The 17,569-nt window shown below is 52.1% G+C and overlaps 1 protein-coding gene across 3 annotated transcripts in view; it reads left to right on the top strand.

Annotated features, from left to right (window-relative positions):
* Positions 1–14,541, top strand: part of FBXO21 (F-box protein 21) — a 49,252-nt gene extending 34,711 nt beyond the window's left edge. For all 3 annotated transcript variants that reach the window (XM_078435750.2, XM_078435749.2, XM_078435751.2), the window contains exons 11-12: positions 371–528; positions 10,316–14,541. In XM_078435750.2, the coding sequence (XP_078291876.1) occupies positions 371–528; positions 10,316–10,503 (346 nt within the window). In that variant the 3' untranslated portion in view covers positions 10,504–14,541. The remainder of the gene's footprint in view (positions 1–370; positions 529–10,315) is intronic.
* Positions 14,542–17,569: the final 3,028 nt, after the last annotated feature.

Raw genomic sequence — 17,569 nt, 5'->3', positions numbered from 1 at the left:
ACTCTTTTTATGTCCTGTGTCATGAAGCTAGCCTACAAATTCTGTGTTTTCTATCCAGGCCTTTGTCCCACTAGGACACTGTGCGCTGTTCTCAGGCCTGGGTCCTGATCCCTTTTTCCATTTGGATAACCAGTTGTCCTGTGACTCTCCGTTGAAGTCTGTTTTTTTCCACCTGAAGTGCTATCTTGATAATAAGAGGGGTTTGTAAAGGGAGCCGAGAGTGTCCTGAAAAATGCTTATTAACAGGGATAAAAGCAGGTAAATTTGTAAGAACATGAACTTAAGAGAAGCCAAGCCATCGTTTATATATTTCATAGTTGCTGTGACAGGGTCCAGGGAATTGATTTGCCCTTGCTCTTATGTTAATTAGGTATGGCTATAACTGTGTGATCTATGGCTGGGACCCTACCTGCATGATGGGACACGAATGGATCCGAAACATGAACGTCCACAGCCTGCCTCATGGCCATCATCAGCCTTTCTATAATGTTCTGGTGGAGGATGGTTCTTGTAGATATGCAGCCCAAGGTGAGTAACTAGTCCGGTCTGTACCTGTAGTGACACACAGGCACGTTTTAAGCACACATTTGAGCGCTCCAATATTGTGGGCACAGTCATCAGTTTATTTAGAGATGGCTAACCTCATCAGGGCCAGTATTCTGCTAAACATGGGTGGGTATGCCGTGCTGCAGCCATGCCTTGGGTTAGTCGCTGCCCCTCGATTCTTCCCTCCATCACTGCCACACCCAGGACCCCGTTTCAGTGCTGTTGCCGACCTCTGCCGACCTCTGTCATTGCCTTTGCCAAATTCCCAAAAGTCTTGCTGCCCAGTGCCCTGCCCATATGGCCTGCCTGAACTGGAGGGCACCGAGTGGACAATGTTGGAAGGATCACCCCAGCAGCCTCTGGCATCCTGAGGCGGGCGGCCTGCTCTGCTTCCCCGGGGATGCCCTCAAGTGGCCACTGTGGGAACTGCAGCCCACGGCACTGGCTCTGAGAGCCCCTGGTATAGTCAACAGGTGCTTGGTGGTGTCTGGGGCCACTGCCAGCCCTGATGGGTGCTCGTCCAGGGCAGTCGTGAGGGGGGAGTGGGTGGAGTCTGGAGAGGCAGGTTAGAGGCAGATGCCTGCAGTGTGGGTCTCCTTTTTCCTTGTTCCTCCATTTAGTGGGATGAACTTACTGTATGGCCGCCTGCCAAGGCATTCACAGCTTTTGTTTTATTAATAAAAACAAACGCAAACGGGGGGTGCCTGGCCGGCTCAACCTGAAGAGCCTGCAACTCTTGATCTCAGGGTTGTGAGTTCAAGCCCCATGTTGGGCGTAGAGATTACTAAAAAAGAATAATAACCACAAATGCTAATGTAGTGCTGGTCTGTGACAGGCGGTGTTCTAATGTATATTAACTCCACTTGAGAATAGGAATACTGTCCTCATCATACTCGTGTTGTACATGAAGAAACTGACGCGCATGGGCTCATTCCAAGTGTAATCTAACAAAGTGTGAATTTGAACCTGACACGTTGGCCGGGAGCCATGCCCTTAACTGTCATTGCCACACCTGTTTGTGTCTGACCTAAAGCATCAGGTTTGACCTAACTCAGTATTGTGTTGGTAAATGTAATAATAGAAATATCGGATGTATAAAAATCTCAGACTAGAAAGTTTCCTATTCGCGTTAACTCCTCAGAAGCTGAGAGAGGGTTGTATACAGAATTGAGAGAGATTCTGTTCATTGAGGCTGTGCAGGAAGCTTAACCTCCATCAGTATGCTGGGACAGTTGTAGGAGAAGGGTCTGTGTGTCCCCTGTTAGATGAAGGGGCCGATGGGGATCTCATTTAACTTTTGAAGCTGTGCCATATTAAAAAAAAAAAAAAAAAAAAAATACTAACAGTGTCTAAAAACCAACAAATGATTTAGAAATTATTGGATGGTTTGGTGGACTCTTGCACCCCCACTAGTCACCTGGTAAGCATTGCATGTCACACATCCCAAGAGTGAAGGGCACCGTCCCTTCCCCAGCATCGCAGGCCAGTGTCCGGGGCTTCACCGTGTGTGTGCCTTTGCTGCCCTTTACGTGCGGTCGATATTAAGACATCTAGCATTTAATATTTGAGTTTCTAGAAACATACTAACTTTAAAATGGGCTTTTCAGAGTAGGTAAAACTGGGTATGCAGTTGTAGGTGTTCCAAATTTGGTGTCTGTATTGAAGACTGGGGAATTCATCTCAAACAGATCTAAGCAAACATGCGCTGTAATGTCAGGTTTATCCGAGTTGTGGTGTAGTAACGACTTAAAAAACAAAACAAAACAACTTCCTATCTGGTTGCGATTCTGCATTCTAAAACTGAGATTGAGCTGAGTGAATGTGAGCAAGGTTCGCAGTTGCCTCTCTTAGTTTGAAATTCTAGACTTTCAGAGGCTCTTGGAGGTGGGCAGCCAGGATTCCCCTACGAGCGCTGTCCGTCTGCCCCGGGGCCCTGTCGGCCCTGGGTCACTGTTTCCCAGGTGCCGGGCCGTGGGACCAGAGAGCGTCCTGGCCTGTGCGCTCCGAGGGGCTTAGGGGCTCTGGGGCCACCATCTCTTCCCTGTCCTTCCCCTCATCATCTGTCCGGCCCGCGGGTGACGCCAGCTGTGTCTCCTGCACGTCTGTCCTGTTTCCATCCACTGATTTCCATTCCTGCCCCCCACGCTCCAGCCACACCTGCTCCTTGCCTGTATCATGCCGTCTCTCACTGGCATCCACCAGACTCCCCTGCGTGGCGGTGACCCGGACCCCGTCCCACAGCCTCCTCTCTGCTCCCGCCCCCGGCGCACTCCAGCCAGCCAGACCTTGTTCTTTGAGACCATCCTTCGCTCAAGTCTTTGCGCAGGTGGTTGTCCCTCACGAGCAGGCTCTTTTCTCTAATGCTTCAGGTTAACGTCACTTCCTTCCAGCAGCTTTTCTCCCCCCCTGCTGTTCCCCCACAGGGCTCAGATTGGGTCGGCTGTCCCTGCTCCGAGCTCCCTGACACCCGCCGCCCCTTCCGAGTCCTCACACCTTCATGGGAATTGCAGGATTTCCCGTTGACCATCTGGCCCTCTCTCTCCGTCGCAAGCTCTGTGCATGTAGAGCCAGACCCCAGTCTGCCCGTCTGGTGAGGCGTCCGTGCCACGGGGTGCTCCAGACCCCAGTGGATGCTCACATCTGTCTGACAGAGAAGCTTATAGACACAGATGCAGTGGTGCTGGCGGGGTGGCTCAGTCGGTTGAGCGTCCGACTCTTGATTTCGACTCAGGTCATGATCTTGCAGTTCAGGGGTTCGAGCCCCGCTTGGCCTCTGCGCTGACAGCACAGAGCCTGCTTGGGACTCTGTCTCTCCTTCTCTCTCTGCCCTTCCTTCGCTCACGCTCTCTCCTTCAAAATAAATAAGTTAATTTAAAAAAGAAGTGCAAAATAATGAGGTGAGTGTAAATAGCGCGTCATTAATAAGATGCTGTTTTTACAACTTTGGATTAAGAGCATTTTCAAATATGCAAAACGGTCAGAAGTATACATCGAATACCCCATACACCGTCCATTAGATTCAACAGCTAGCGTTTACCATATTTGTTTTATCTGTAGGTAGAGATTTTAGGTTTCTGCTGAACTTTTTGAGAGACTATTGCAGACCTAACGACCCGAATGCTTAATCAGACGTCGTGTAAGAATAGGACGTTTCCATGCGTTGCCCCAGTTACATCGCCACGCGTGACAAGTAAACGTCTGCTGTCTGATGCCCGGTCAGCGGCCCCATTTCCCACTTGCCACCAGCCTGGCTTTGATAGCCGCTCCGTCGTGATCCAGCCAGGATCCTCGCACTGCGTTTGGTTGCTGTCTCCAACGGCAGAGTCTTTTCTCTTCCTAAGACCCGTTCATTCCTCATTTCTCACCTCGTTTTCTTCCTTTCTCCTGCGACTGACTTCTTGAAGAGTCCAGGCTGGTTGTCTCGCAAATCGCCTAACATTCCGCGTGTGTCTGTTTCCTTCTCTGCATTATCTGCAAACTGGAAGCAGAGTCTGAGGCTGGATTAGATCAGGTGCATATTTTTGGCTAGAATGCTCACTGTCAGATGCTGTGTGTGTCTCCTGCATCTCCTCCAGAGCCCGTGTGATCGATGTCCCGCTGGTGGTAGGCGGAGTTTGGTCACTTAGCCAAGATCGATGTAAGACACAGTTTTCCCTTTGCAGCTAACACTGTGACGTCCCGTGAATATCCTGTTCCCGATAACTTGAACCCTTATTTTTGTTTCAGTACCTGTTGAATCTCCTTGCCTCAGTTATCACAGGAGAGTTGCAAATGCTGCCCTTCTCTTTCATTTCTGTGAATGAGAGCTTCCCTGTCCCCTCCCCCCTCCCCCTTTCTCCTTCCTTGCTTATTTCCCTCTCACTTCTTCCCCCTCCCATAAATTCCTGAGTTAATTTAATTTTTTTTTTTTTTTAGGGAGACAGAATGCAAGTGGGGGAGGGGGCAGAGGGAGAGAGAGAACAAACACACTGGGACACCTGGCTGGCTCCGTTGGTAGAGCATGTGACTTTTTTCTTTTTTTAATAAGGTTTTATTTTCATTTTTGATTGTTTTAATGTTTATTTATTTTGAGAAAGAGAGAATGCAAGCAGGGGAGGAGCAGAGAGAGGGAGAGAGAGAATTCCAAGCAGGCTCCCTGCTGTCAGCGCAGAGCATGGGGCTCGGTCTCACAAGCCATGAGGTCATGACCTGAGCTGGAATCAAGAGTCAGACGCCTAACCGACTGAGCCATCCAGGCTCCCCTATGTAAGATTTTTTTATAGGGGCGCCTGGGTGGCTTAGTCGGTTAGGCGTCCGACTGCAGCTCGGGTCATGATCTCAAGGTTTATGGGTTCAAGCCCCGCTTTGGGCTCTGTGCTGACAGCTCGGAGCCTGGAGCCTGCTTCGGGTTCTGTGTCTCCCTCTCTCTCCCTTCCTCCCCCGCCTGTGGTCTGTCTCTCTGTATCTCAAAAAGAAATAAATATTAACAAAAAAAATTCTAATTAAAAAAAAAGATTTTTTTATATATGTGTGTTTTTCAGTTCATTTACTTATGAGAGAGAGCACCTGTATGTGTGAGTGGGGGAGGGGTAAAGGGACAGAGAGAATCCCAAACAGGCTCTGCACTGTCAGCACAGAGCCTGACATGGGGCTCGAACTCAAAAACGATGAGATCATGACCTGAGTTGAAATCAAGAGTTGGATGGCTTAAGCGACTGAGCTACCCAGGCACCCCGAGCATGTAGCCTTTGATCTCGGGGGTTGTGAGTTGAAGCCCCGTGTTGGGCAGAGAGATTACTGAAAAATAAAATCTTTAAAAAAAAAAACCCAAAAAAAACCCCACTTATTTAAGTATTCTTTGAACATTTTCAGTTTAATTTATTTGCATCAAATTATTTTGTTTTTAAACGTTTTCGTGATTTAAATGTTGATCCTTTGGCTCTGGTAATCCTGTTGGGTAGAGGCCACTGATGAGTGCTTCCCTAATTCTGAGTTCTCCACAGAGAGTTGAAGAGTGAATTATAAGCCACATACATGCATGACATCCTCGAATAGTTTTAGTCTGCGTAATTGAGAGAATTTTTCTCTCCATATGTGAGATTTCAGCTAAACCCAAGTGGGGTGCTGTATAGTGTCTTTTGCTCCCACTAGGGGGCACACTTCAGCACTTTCTAGACACCGGGGGAGGGGCAGCACCTCGTGCTCAGCTTCCCACCCCTCTCCTCCACACCCCCCCCCCCCCCCCATACTTAGCCACTGCAGAAAGTGAACATCACAGATGGTCTGAACGGGAGTCAGCTGCCCATCTTGGACGGCCAGGAATTCAGCGCAGTGTGAAAATCCCATTCTGATGTGTGTTCTGTATAGAATGACAAAGCTCCTCCGGGAACACCGGGGACGTGGGGTGCCTCAGTGAGCATCAGCTCCCGTCTCCATAATTTGTCTTACACTTTGAAGCGGGAGTGTCCACCCACGAGCCGTCCGTGGCCGTCTGCGTGTGCCGGCAGGTGCGTGAGGAGCCCCCGTGGGGGGTGGAGTGCACGTTCTCAGCCATTTCAGAGGTCGATGTGCTCACTCTCCTGTGTCCTGGCCGTTCCACCCCCACTCCTTCCACTGGAGACCCACTCAGACGTGTGTCTGTGTTCTTGTTGGAATGGGACAGCAGTGTCATTCAAAGGCTCGCCAGGTGAATTGGGGGTCTGTCAGACTGTGGAATGCGACGCTGCAACTAAACGAGTTGCAGATAAATGCTTACGGTATGCTTCATATAACAGACACAGGCAATACCAAGTTCTCTTTATATGTAGTTATGTCTAGCTACTTCAAGAGGGGAGGACTCTGCTTGGTGGTCCCATAGGTTTACAGGACTGTACTTACATATCTGGGTGGCTGAAGTTGGTTTTCGGTAGGCTGCATGCCCAACATGGGACTTGAACTCATGACCCTGAGATGAAGAGTCTCATGCTCTACCAACTGAGCTGGCCAGGTGTCCCCTGGGTAGCTGAAAATAAGATACGCAGACATGGGGTACCTGGGTGGCTCAGTCAATTAACCATCCAACTTCAGCTCGGGTCATGATCTCATGGTTCGTGAGTTTGAGCCCCACATTGGGCTCTCTGCTGTCAGAGCGGAGCCCGCTTCACATCCTCTGTCTCCTTCTCTCACTGCCCCTTTCCTGCTCTCGTGCCCGTGCACACGCTCTCTCTCTCTCCCTCCCTCCTTCCCTCTCTCTCTCTCTCTCTCTTTCAGAAATAAGCAGACATTTCTGTCAAAAACGTCAAGGGAATTGGGAAAGACTTCTTAAGATTTCCCTGGGGCTTTTGGGGCACCTGTGCTGTCCGTGCCTCTTTTTGGGCCCACACACAGGATTCTGTGCAGCCGCTGTGGGGTCACGTCTTCTCCCAGATCCATGACCATAACCTGGCCTTGACCTTCCTGTCCTCTTCCCAACCCTTAGGAGCTGCTACTTAATACCCAGAAAAAGGAAGGGGAAAAAAGGGTGAAACGGTGCTAAAACATACACCTGAATTGCCAGGGCAGTTGCAGTTGCCATTTTGGTCTAGTCCGTCCTTTGTGGTGGGGACTGTCGTGTGCGTCTGTTGCTCGGCGGCCCTGCCCTCCTCCCACCTGATGCCAGTGGCGGCCCCCGGTTGTGACAACCAGACCCGTCCTCACATCCTGCCGATTGTCCTGCAAGGGGCAGAACAGCCCCCAGTTGAGAACCACCGCTCTCCACAAACTGGCAATAGAGCAGTTGTTCTGAATGACCCACTTGAGTTCTTGTTATTTTCAACATTTCCATCGTGCCTACCAGTGACCGGTGACTGTGGTCCCTTCAGAGCAAAACAGCTTTTTTGCCTCTCGGTGGTATCCCCGGAGCCCAGACCCTCCCCCTAATACTTGTGCGTTGCTCGGCAAGAAAACCCGAGGCCCCTCGGCAGCTGCCCTGGGTAAAGCACCTTGGCCGTGGCTGCACCCAGAGGCCTGGCCGGGGAAGATGGCAGCAGGCACAGTTGCAGGAAGGGGCATTTTCTCAGCCAGTGGCATTTGTAAACATCTGAGGGTTTTTGTTTTTGTTTTTTTTTTATTTTTTTTTAACGTTTTATTTATTTTTGAGACAGAGAGAGATAGAGCATGAGCGGGGGAGGATCAGACAGAGGGAGACACAGAATCTGAAACAGGCTCCAGGCTCTGAGCTGTCAGCACAGAGCCCGACGCGGGGCTCGAACTCACGGACCGCGAGATCATGACCTGAGCCGAAGTCGGTCGCTTAACCGACTGAGCCACCCAGGTGCCCCCTGAGGGGTTTTTTACACTTGTTTTTTCTAGTTGCAGCTCTAGAAACCTATAAAACCAGGCACCTGGGTGGCTCAGTCGGTGAAGCGCCTGACCCTTGATCTCAGCTCAGATCTTAATCTCAGGGTTGTAAGTTCAAGCCCCGCGTCGGGCTGTGCCCTGAGCGTGGAGCCTAGTTATAAAAATATATAAGGAAGTAAATATTAACAAGAAAGAAGAAACCTGTAAAACCTAAAGAAGGAAATAAAGTTCTCTGTAGAGGTCTAGTGTAACAGCAGCTATCCGTGTTCACAGACTACTCAGTCTCCCTTCTGGAAAACCTCGGGCCCCTGCATCCACGGGCGCCGTCAGCCAGAGCCTGCGCTGCCCTCCTGGGGCCCCAGCGGGCCCTCCAGCCAGTCCTCGCTCCTCCATCCATGAGCCCCTGCCCCCCACCCCCACCCCCCGTCGTGTGTCTCCTGCTCTGACGCCCTCAGCTCTGGAGCTGGACTGTCTGGGTTTGAGTCCCAATACGTCCGGGGCCAGGTCTTGCTGTCTGTGCCACGGGGTACTCGGCTGCAGATGGGAGTTGTGACAGGGGCCCCTTGTGCAACAACGCGTGCGCACTGTCAGCTGGGGCCTGGCTGGCCGTCGTAGTGCCTGGCACACTTCCTGGCTGGGAGTGCCCACGTGAAAAAGAGAGATGCGCGGTGTGCCGTGGACAGAGCGGCCCTGCCGTGTAGCCTCCGGGCTCCTTCGGTGCAGTGTGGAGTTCCCCTCCCCCTTGCGTCGCAGGATATGGGAAACAGGTCACTTGTTTCCCGGCTGCCTGTCCTGTGCAGGATTAATGTGCCGTGATGGCCACGGTGAGCTGCAGTGGACCATTGGACCGCTCTTGCGCCCTCGCTAAGTAAGGTTAGGGTCACCTCACGGTGTTCACCCTTGCATACGGATTGTATGTGTTTTCCTCGGCAGCACTGAGTCTCAGACTGGTGCCCCCGAGTATGTCCTTCTAACGCAGTCTGAAGAAACACAGCCGCTGTTAGCCCAAAATTTCTTTAAATCCCTTCCTGTTTTGTTAAAAAAAAAAAAAAAGTTCCGGATTGAATCACACAATTCCTTCCCCTTCCCAACATCAGTTAAAGCCGGCGCTTCCAAATGATGCTCCGGTGGAGGCTGGAGACGCTGGGGATGCAGGGCCTCTGGGTGGAGGGCGCTGAATGTCCTGAATTTGCATTTCAGGATGTTTAACCAAGCTGTTTTAGGGACAGTTGGCTGCACTGTTTGTGTTAGGCCCTGGGCTAGGCTTGCACAGAGACTCAGTTGAATTAATTCGAGTGATAGGCTGTGCAGAGTGTGGCTGTCGATCAGAACTGAGACTGCCCTGGTCCCCAGTCCGAGTGGGAATATCTGCCTGGCCCAGCTCCTCTTGGTGCCGGGCCGTGGGGGGCGTGGCTCGGCTTCTCCTGGATGTGGGGGGCTCAAGACACTGTCCTTTCATTAGGCCCTCGGGGGAGCCATTTTTCAAAGTTTTTTAAAGGGAAGCGATATGAAAGGATTTCAGCCTTTTTTATTTTATTTTTTAATGTATTTATTGGGAGAGGGAGAGAGAGAATCCCACGTAGGCTCCGTGCTGTTAGTGCAGAGCCCAGTGCAGGGCTTGAACTCATAAACCGTGAAATCACGAGCTGAGCTGAAATCAAGAGGCACCCAGCCGACAGAGCCACCTAGGTGGCCCTAGGATTTTAGCCTTTTAAATAGCTTGTACGTGTTGTCTTCTGGTGGTTTCCGTCGTTCTGTTTTGAAGGAGTCTTTCTGTTTCTCTAGTGGCAGAATGGCGAGCAGGGAGAGGAGGTAGTATGGTTTCCTAGGAGACCGCACAAGTAGTGATAACCCACATCCGTACAGGTTGGAGGTGCGAGCCGCTCGTCGACTCCTCCCACGGGTTCCTGACAGCCCAGAGCAGGCTCGCTGCACAAGCACCAGCCGGGATCGGAAGGCACGGGGGGGGGGGGGGGGGGGGGGGGGGGGACGCGAAGTGAGGTCTGTGTGGAAGCTCCGGTCAGTAGAGGAGACGGGTGGCAGGTGCCAGACTTGTAGCCACGTGGTGTGGGGGCTTCACAGGGTGAACCTGTGGCAGACATCAGGCAGGCTGGGATGCCCTGGTCCCTTACGCTTGGCTGTTTGCACGGTCAAGTCAGAGGACCGTGACGCATCTGTAGTTTGCCGGTCCCGAAAGGCTGGACGTTTGCCAGGGCAGACTTCTTGCTCAGAGAATAGGAAACACTCTGTTTAGCGTGGAGCCGGTGGGGCCCATTCCTCCAGCCCCGCACTGTCCCCACCGCCCCCGCTGTCTTGGTCCTGTTACCTCCTTCAGATCCCATAAACAGGCCTCTCCTTCTCCACCTCAATCCTGCTGTGCGAAAGGGGGCGAGAGATGGGACGCTCTCTGGATAAAAGATGCTACAGAAGTGTCCGTGTTAATAGGAATGTCCATGTGCCTCTTTGCCAACAGAAAACCTGGAATATAACGTGGAGCCTCAAGAAATCTCACACCCTGACGTGGGACGCTATTTCTCAGAGTTTACCGGCACTCACTACATCCCGAACGCGGAGCTAGAAATCCGGTACCCAGAGGACCTGGAGTCTGTGTATGAAACGGTGCAGAATATTTACAGTGCAAAGAAGGAGGACATAGAGTAGCGTCCCGTAGAGGACACCGAGCCTTTGCCGCTGCCGCTGTCTCCAGGAGAACAGGATTCCGGAAGAAGACGTCTCCACGGATCCCTCTGGATTCACACCACCAGGAAAGCACTTAACCAGTAGCGTGGTTGCCTCCCACCGAGTTTAGACAACGTGTGCTCTCCTCCAGCTGCAAAGACAATGTCGCTCTCCGCCTACACTAGTGAATTCATTTGACGGCACTGTGTTCAGTGGCATGGCTTGTGCGCTTGTCCTGTGGTGACAGTTTGTGACACTCTGTCTTCATGAGGCCTCACAGTCGACACTCGTAGAATCATCCTTCCCGCCCACTTCCCGTTAACGTCTGTCTACACTCGTCTCCGACCGTTTCGTTTGCCGGACGGATGGGGTTCCATGTTTGCACCGGTTCCCTTCTGGTTTCGCCGTGGAGCGCGCGCGGCCCGGAGCCGGGACCGCTTGTCTTTTCGCCCTGCGTGTAGTTGCTTCTTCAGAGGCGAGGCTGCGAGCGACGGCAGCAGCATCCGAGCGGCGGGGACGCGAACACGCGGATTGGTCATCAGAACCGTTCGGCTTTATTTGTTCCAATACGTGAAACAGATTTCAGCCGCTTTATCTCTTCCTTTATTTGAAGCGGGAGCACGGCACAGCGTTGCCCGCCACGTTCCTCCCAGGTCCGTGCTCCTGTCTGCGAATCCCCAGTTTTCTGTTTCCTTACGTGAAATCTTGTGAGAAAGTGCACCGTAATGGCCTTTATGGATGGATTTTCCCACATTCGTCTACTCTCCTTCCCTTTGAAATAACTACTTTTTTCTCTCCTTTAATTTTAAAAATTATTCCGGTATCATAAATAGATCTTAAGTCAGTGATGGGTTCTCTTTATAGTAGGAAGTACAATCTGGTGTTAGAATGTTCACTTTTAGAAACCACACGCCGTGGTCTCCAAAGACCTAAAGGAGGTTTCACTTTTGTAATCAGAAAAAAAGAAATGATGAACCTTACGCATTTTTTAAAGAGGAAAGAGGAGGGTCCGTGTCCCCCGTCATCCCTTAGAATCACTCTTCGACCCTGCCGGCTGTGGCAGGGTGGACGCAGGTAAAACGTCTTTAACCTGAGGAGTGTCGATCCGTGGGGAAGGAGGCGGGAGTGCCCTGCTTTCTCGAGTCCCCGCTGCCTGAAGGTCCCACTGGCTCCCGGCCCCACCCTTGGTCCCTGAGCTCGGGGGCACCGAGGCCCTCACAGCCCCGAGCGCCCGCCACTCTCGACCTGCCAGTTCTCACGCGAGCTAGCTAATTCGTAGTTAACCAGTAGATGCTACCTTCGGGAGTTAGGACCTAGTTACATTACTCTCTGAGTTGCAAAGAATCCAGTCGCCCTGGTGAGCGAGGCTTCGGGGGCTGTGATCCGACCCCGCCTCGCCGCCCTTCTGTGCATTTGCATGTGGTTCCCCACACCCTGTTTGATGACTGCCTCATTTCCCCCTTTGGAAGCCCTGGGATGACCGAGGTTTGGGGAGGCCACCCGAGACCACTTAGTAGTCACTGACGGCTGGTGAGCAGTTATTAGAAAGAGGCGAGGGTCTGGCCGACCCCTGCCAGCCCCAGCTCGCTGTCGCCAGTCAGATCCAGAGCCTGATGGTTTCGATCGGCCTGGGAAATGTGACCACTCACAGCACCCAGCCCGCCGAGGCCGGGGTCTTACACTACTCTCGTTTGAAGGTGAGAACTAGTTAGTCCAGAGGTAATTACTAAGAAACTAACCAGATGCATTACTAAGAAACTGTGGAGCATGCTGAGTTATAATTGTTGGTTTTCTGGTTTGATTTCCTTTTTCCTTAGAGTAACATCAAAGCCAAGAAGGATGGTTTTACCTTTACTGACCCAATGTAAATATGTATCTAGACCGTTTTTAAATGTGTTTCTTCATGAATGCTTCATTTGGCTCCAGGAAGCCTGTGTCACCTGTGTAAGTTGGTATTTGGGCACTTTATATTTTTCTAAAAACGTGTTTTGGATCTCCTGTACTCTAATAAATCATAAGTTTCTTTTTAAAATTTTTTCCAAAAGTTTTCTCCATTTTAAGAAGTCCTGTTATAACAAAGTAGGACTTTCACAATGTTAAAATACTAACTATTTGGATAGAGTGACTTCTTTTCTCTTCAAATGAATGCCAAGATTTTTTTGTACAATGATTAATAAATGGAACTTACCCAGAGAATCCACACAAGCGGCCTGCCCGGTCTCGTTTCGGAACAGAAAGCCCAGCCTTGACGGCAACAGAACGTCTCTGGCTTCTCTTCTGATCCAAACATGCAAAACTTGGCTCTCCTGAATTTTTCTTAACGTTGGTGAGTGAACAGGGTACTTTGTTCTGCGGGTTCCTTGCCAAACAGCAATTTTAGAAGCTGGCTAGGAGTATTGAGGGCACCTGGTTACAATGCGAACATTGCAGCTCTTTGCTGCTGTTAGAGTACGTGTACAAAAGGAGAAGGGCAGGTGCCCGGTGCGTGGTTAACGAGGTGATAGCTGCATGACGTTCCACGTGTCCGCAACGCCCTGCCGAGCACGCGCTGTCCGCGATGCCCCCGCGTGCCGTGCCGTGCGGAGCGCAGCGGTCAGGGGCCACACGGTCACCGGTTTCCTGCACCGCGGTGGTGCCAGACCTTTAACGTCCTGTTGTGCGTTGTGACTTCATGAGAGGACAGTGTACTGTGCTGTGTCTTCCCTGCTTAGGCCCTAGAACTTTCCTCTGCCACACGGACGGACACACACACACACAGCATCCCTGAGGTCCAGGGTTTGCAGACGCGCTTTGGGAAACACTGTGTGTGTCCAAAACTAGGCCACCGTATCCTCAGGCTAGTGTGTGGCCAGGCGTCTCTCTCTCTCTCTCCCTCTCTCCCTCTCCCTCTCTCCCTCTCTCCCTCTCCCTCTCTCTCCCTCTCTCTCCCTCTCTCTCCCTCTCTCTCCCTCTCTCTCTCTCGTTTGAAAACTTTGGTCTAATCCGATTTTGAAAGGCTGGCTTCACGTTGCCTCCACCTGGACCTCATGGTAGCTTCTCCATCATAAGTGAATTTCCACCGAGAGTTGTTTTTCGCCGAAACCAGCATTCGTACTGTTGCTAAATCGGTTTTGCGTTTTACAATACCTACTTAAGGACTTGTTCTCATTTTAAAATGTCTCTTTCTTAACACATGAAATGGAGTCAGACGCTCACGTTCTAGGCTCTCTTCTACCGCTAGAAGGGAAAATAACTTGTTTTCCTTTCTCCATATTCCAAGTACATAAAACTGGATTACCAGCAGCTTTTTAATTTGACAAGTAACCTGTGGCCATAACAATCCAGATGTAGCTCTTTATGTGTTTCTGTCTGTGTTCTGGAGGAAAGGAGTGAATGTTCACCCAGACGAAATGCAGAATCTGGCCCTGTGACCGTTTATTTCTGGAGACGTCGATGGTTGTGGTGCATGTGTTATTTTGTATCGCAAGCTTACTTTGAGCCAGCACTGGCCTCACCTATATTCTTCACGGCAACCCTCTAAGGCAGGGCCGGGCGGTGGATTATTGTTGCGGGCCACGTAAGGTCACGTGTTCTTTGTTTTCCAAAACGTAGAAGACCTTCTCAGCCCGAGGGCTGTAAAGAAAACGGGCTCTGGGCTGGTCTGGCCCGTGGGCCACCGTCTGCCGAGCTCAGCCAAGGTGCGGGCCCCGCCAGCGTCCCACCGAGCAGACCAGACGGGGAGCCGGAGCGCACTGCGCACAGGTGGGACAGCGGGCGGGGCACCCGGGGACCCGACCTCCGAGCGCCAGCTCTTGACTACCACACTACCGCCAACTTTAGCAACTACCTCGCACTGGTTTTATCCTTTGCAGCCACTTTAACTTCTAAACGTTTCAGTTCTGAACACTTAGAGTCTTGAGAGGAAAGGACATTCCTTCGGTGAATAAAATTCTGTGCAATTATAGAATAAATGTATTATGGCCATTTAGCGATGATTGTATTAGGGTAATGCTAGTTCTGTAATAAATAGACCCAAAAATATACCGTGGCTCGAACACAATAGACCTTTCTTGCTCACCTAACACCGGGCAGGGGGATGGGGTGGGCAGGGGGCTCCGCTGTCTGCTTCGGTGTGCGGCTTCTGAGAGCGCCGGGGGGCTGTCATCTACCTGCCCCGAAGGGCAGTGAGCACAGAGGGACACGTCCGGTGGGGGGGGGGCTCCATGCAGGGAAGCTGGGGTGGCCCTTGGTGGCACTGCCTCTCACGTTCCACCGGGGGGGGGGGGGGGCTGGGAATGAAGACCTGGACACCGATGTGGCCTCCCCACTCTGGGTGTGCTCCCCACGGCAGGACGTGCCTCCTCCCCGGGGAGACGGCCTCTGTGAGGTCAGACTTTCGGGTGGCAGATACCGCTCGGTCCGGAAACTATTGCTTTGCTCTGGCCGCAGCAGCACGGCCACCGCGGGTGGGAGTTTAACTCCTCCGTCTACAGCAGATGGCCACGGGGGGGAAAGAGAGGAGGCCTCAGGACAAGCCACATGTGTCACTTCTGCCTCAGGAGCCACACAGGTCGCGGACCCACCCGCAGCCTAACTCCGAAGGGAACGGCCTCCCGTGCACCCGTGGAAAGGGAAAGGCTTGGGGGCCCTGCCTCACCTGTGCCGCTCACCCCAAACCTCTCCTACCCACTTCCTGTGTCCTGCCAGAGTCAGTCCGCCGTGGCTCCTTGGGGACCAGCCCCCTGAACTAGAAGTTTTGACACGCCCCTCCCCCCGGTCCCCATTCAGTGGGGATGCAGGGGCCAGACAGCTGCAGTACAGACTGCCACCTGGAAGAAGAGAGAGACGCACAGAAGCCACCGTGCTGCCAGTGAGGAGATACTCTGCTGGGCAGGTGGGCAGGTACCATGAAGCCGCCGTGCCCCCCACAGTGGGGGGAGGGGGTGGGGAGAGGGGTTGCTGCCGCCCCTCCTGCCCTCTGAGCCCAGTCCTCCCTGGTCACACCACTAGTGGGAGGAGGGGGCGCATCTTCCCTGGGAGCTGGGCAACTTGACCGAGTGCTTCCCGCCTGGTGCAGGTCTGGGGTCAGCCCCGGACGTCTTTCATTTTCCCGGCTCGTGATTCCTCTGGGAACGATTCCCTCGAACCCTTAGCAGACTACTCCCCTATCTGTGCCCGTGATCATAGTTCTTTGCCAGAACTTGCCAGCCTGTTCTGTTTTCTTGCCCGTGCCTATCTCTGCCCCCACCCCCTGGCTTAACGGCGGCCACTTGAGTCTGATATTAGCCACACTGGGTCAAGGTGTTTAACGAGCCTGCATGGCTCAAAGTGACCCTCCTCCTCCTCCTCTCGTGCTGGGGGTCGCACAGAAGCAGTTCCCTTTTGGAACCTAGGAAGCCCGGGATTTCTGACCCCTGGTTCTCGCGTTTTCCGCTGAGCATCTTCCTCGTGATGACCTTGCTGTAAGCGGCAAAGGGCAGTGGGCACACGCTATATTCTCTCTTCGGCTGCTTCCCCTAGACCAGATGCAGCACCCCAGTGGCTCCAAACGCTGCAAACGGTAAGCAAAGCCCCAAAAGCGGCCCTCGCGCCTCCCAGCCTCCGGCAAGGTGTTCCTTGCCACCTCACTGCCAGGCTGCCGCCGTGCGATTTAGGGTTTTTTTTCACAGCGGATTCCCCTTTCAAGCGTTTTAGTTTTGTGGGTGACGGGGGTGCAGGGGAGGGTGGGGATTTTTTTAAGTTTAAAGTTAGGCTAATGTTCCCATAGGAAATTCTTCCCCATTTGGCTGTGCAAAAAAAAAAAAAAAAAAAAAGGGATAATGATGGCAAGTTCTCTGGGGTTTGGAAAGACCTAAAGGCAAATCGTTCAGTGAACTTAGGAAAGGAAGTTGACAGAAAAAAAGGAAAGAAATTTGGGAGAGAACCAGCTGGGCAGCATGCATTCTAGAATCCTCCAGGGGCCAGAATTCCTAACTGCTTCCCTTAGAATGACACAGATCTTAACGGAAACTTTCGTAGTCCAGCCGCAGAAGTTGGAGCACTCTGAATGAAAGCTCGTTGTTTTGTGTGTGTGATTTCCTTGTCTCCAAAACCTGGTCCTCCCCCCAGGTTTTGGAATTCTCTAATACCACACCACTTAAACTATATGGTGATGTCCTCCCTCAGTCATGGCCCCAGGACAGAACATTGACTTCCCTCCTTCCTGCTAGGTTCTTTGGCTGGTCTCATTAAATTGACACAAGACAGATGAACAGGAGAAAAAATAGTAGTAAATGTAATTTCTTGCAGGAGCCCCTAGAAATAAGACACTCAGAGGAGTGCCCACGGCACGCAGCATTTGTGCCTTCTAGACAACCAGCACATCTGTGAAGAATCGAGGCCAAGGGGTTTGGGCGTGGGGCCGCAAATTAGTGGAGAAGCAGCCAGGGTGGTTTCCACAGCCTTCTCGGCCCCGAGTTCCCGCTGGTGATAAGACGCCTCTCTTTCTCCTGGCACGGGGCGGGAGTACCGTGCGCGAGGGAGAAGGATTTCCTGCTCTCAAGGGGACAAAGGAGGGTCAAAGTGCCCACCTTGCCCTGGCTGCACTTCAGTTCAAAATAATCAATAAGCCACAGTGACGTTTTTGGGGGCGGCCTGCCCTGAACCCCACCTGCTGTTCCCATGCAGAGGACTTGGCCCACAGGCTCTCCTACATCCCTCCCTGTACCCCCTTCCCCAGCTCTGCTCAGCCTTTTTTCCAGTATTGCCTCCCCACCCATCCCACGAACCTCAGACGAGTTTTCCTCGTCACCTCCCCCATGAAATTGTTTTGCCGTCTCTTTTTTTAGGTGAATTTAGGTGAAATTCACATGACATAAAGTGAACCATTTTATTTTTTTTTAATGTTTATTTTTGAGAAAGAGAGAGAGTCCGAGTGGGGGAGGGGCAGAGAGAGAGGGAGACACAGAATCCGAAGCAGGCTCCAGGCTCTGAGCTGTCAGCAGAGAGCCCGACATGGGGCTCGAACTCACAAACAGATCACGACCTGAGCTGAAATGGGATGCATAACCAACTGAGCCACGCGGGCGCC

This window comes from Panthera onca, chromosome D3, assembly GCF_046562875.1.
Source record: "Panthera onca isolate mPanOnc1 chromosome D3, mPanOnc1 haplotype 2, whole genome shotgun sequence".
Taxonomy (NCBI): domain Eukaryota; kingdom Metazoa; phylum Chordata; class Mammalia; order Carnivora; family Felidae; genus Panthera; species Panthera onca.
This window is presented reverse-complemented; position numbering and strand designations above follow the sequence as displayed.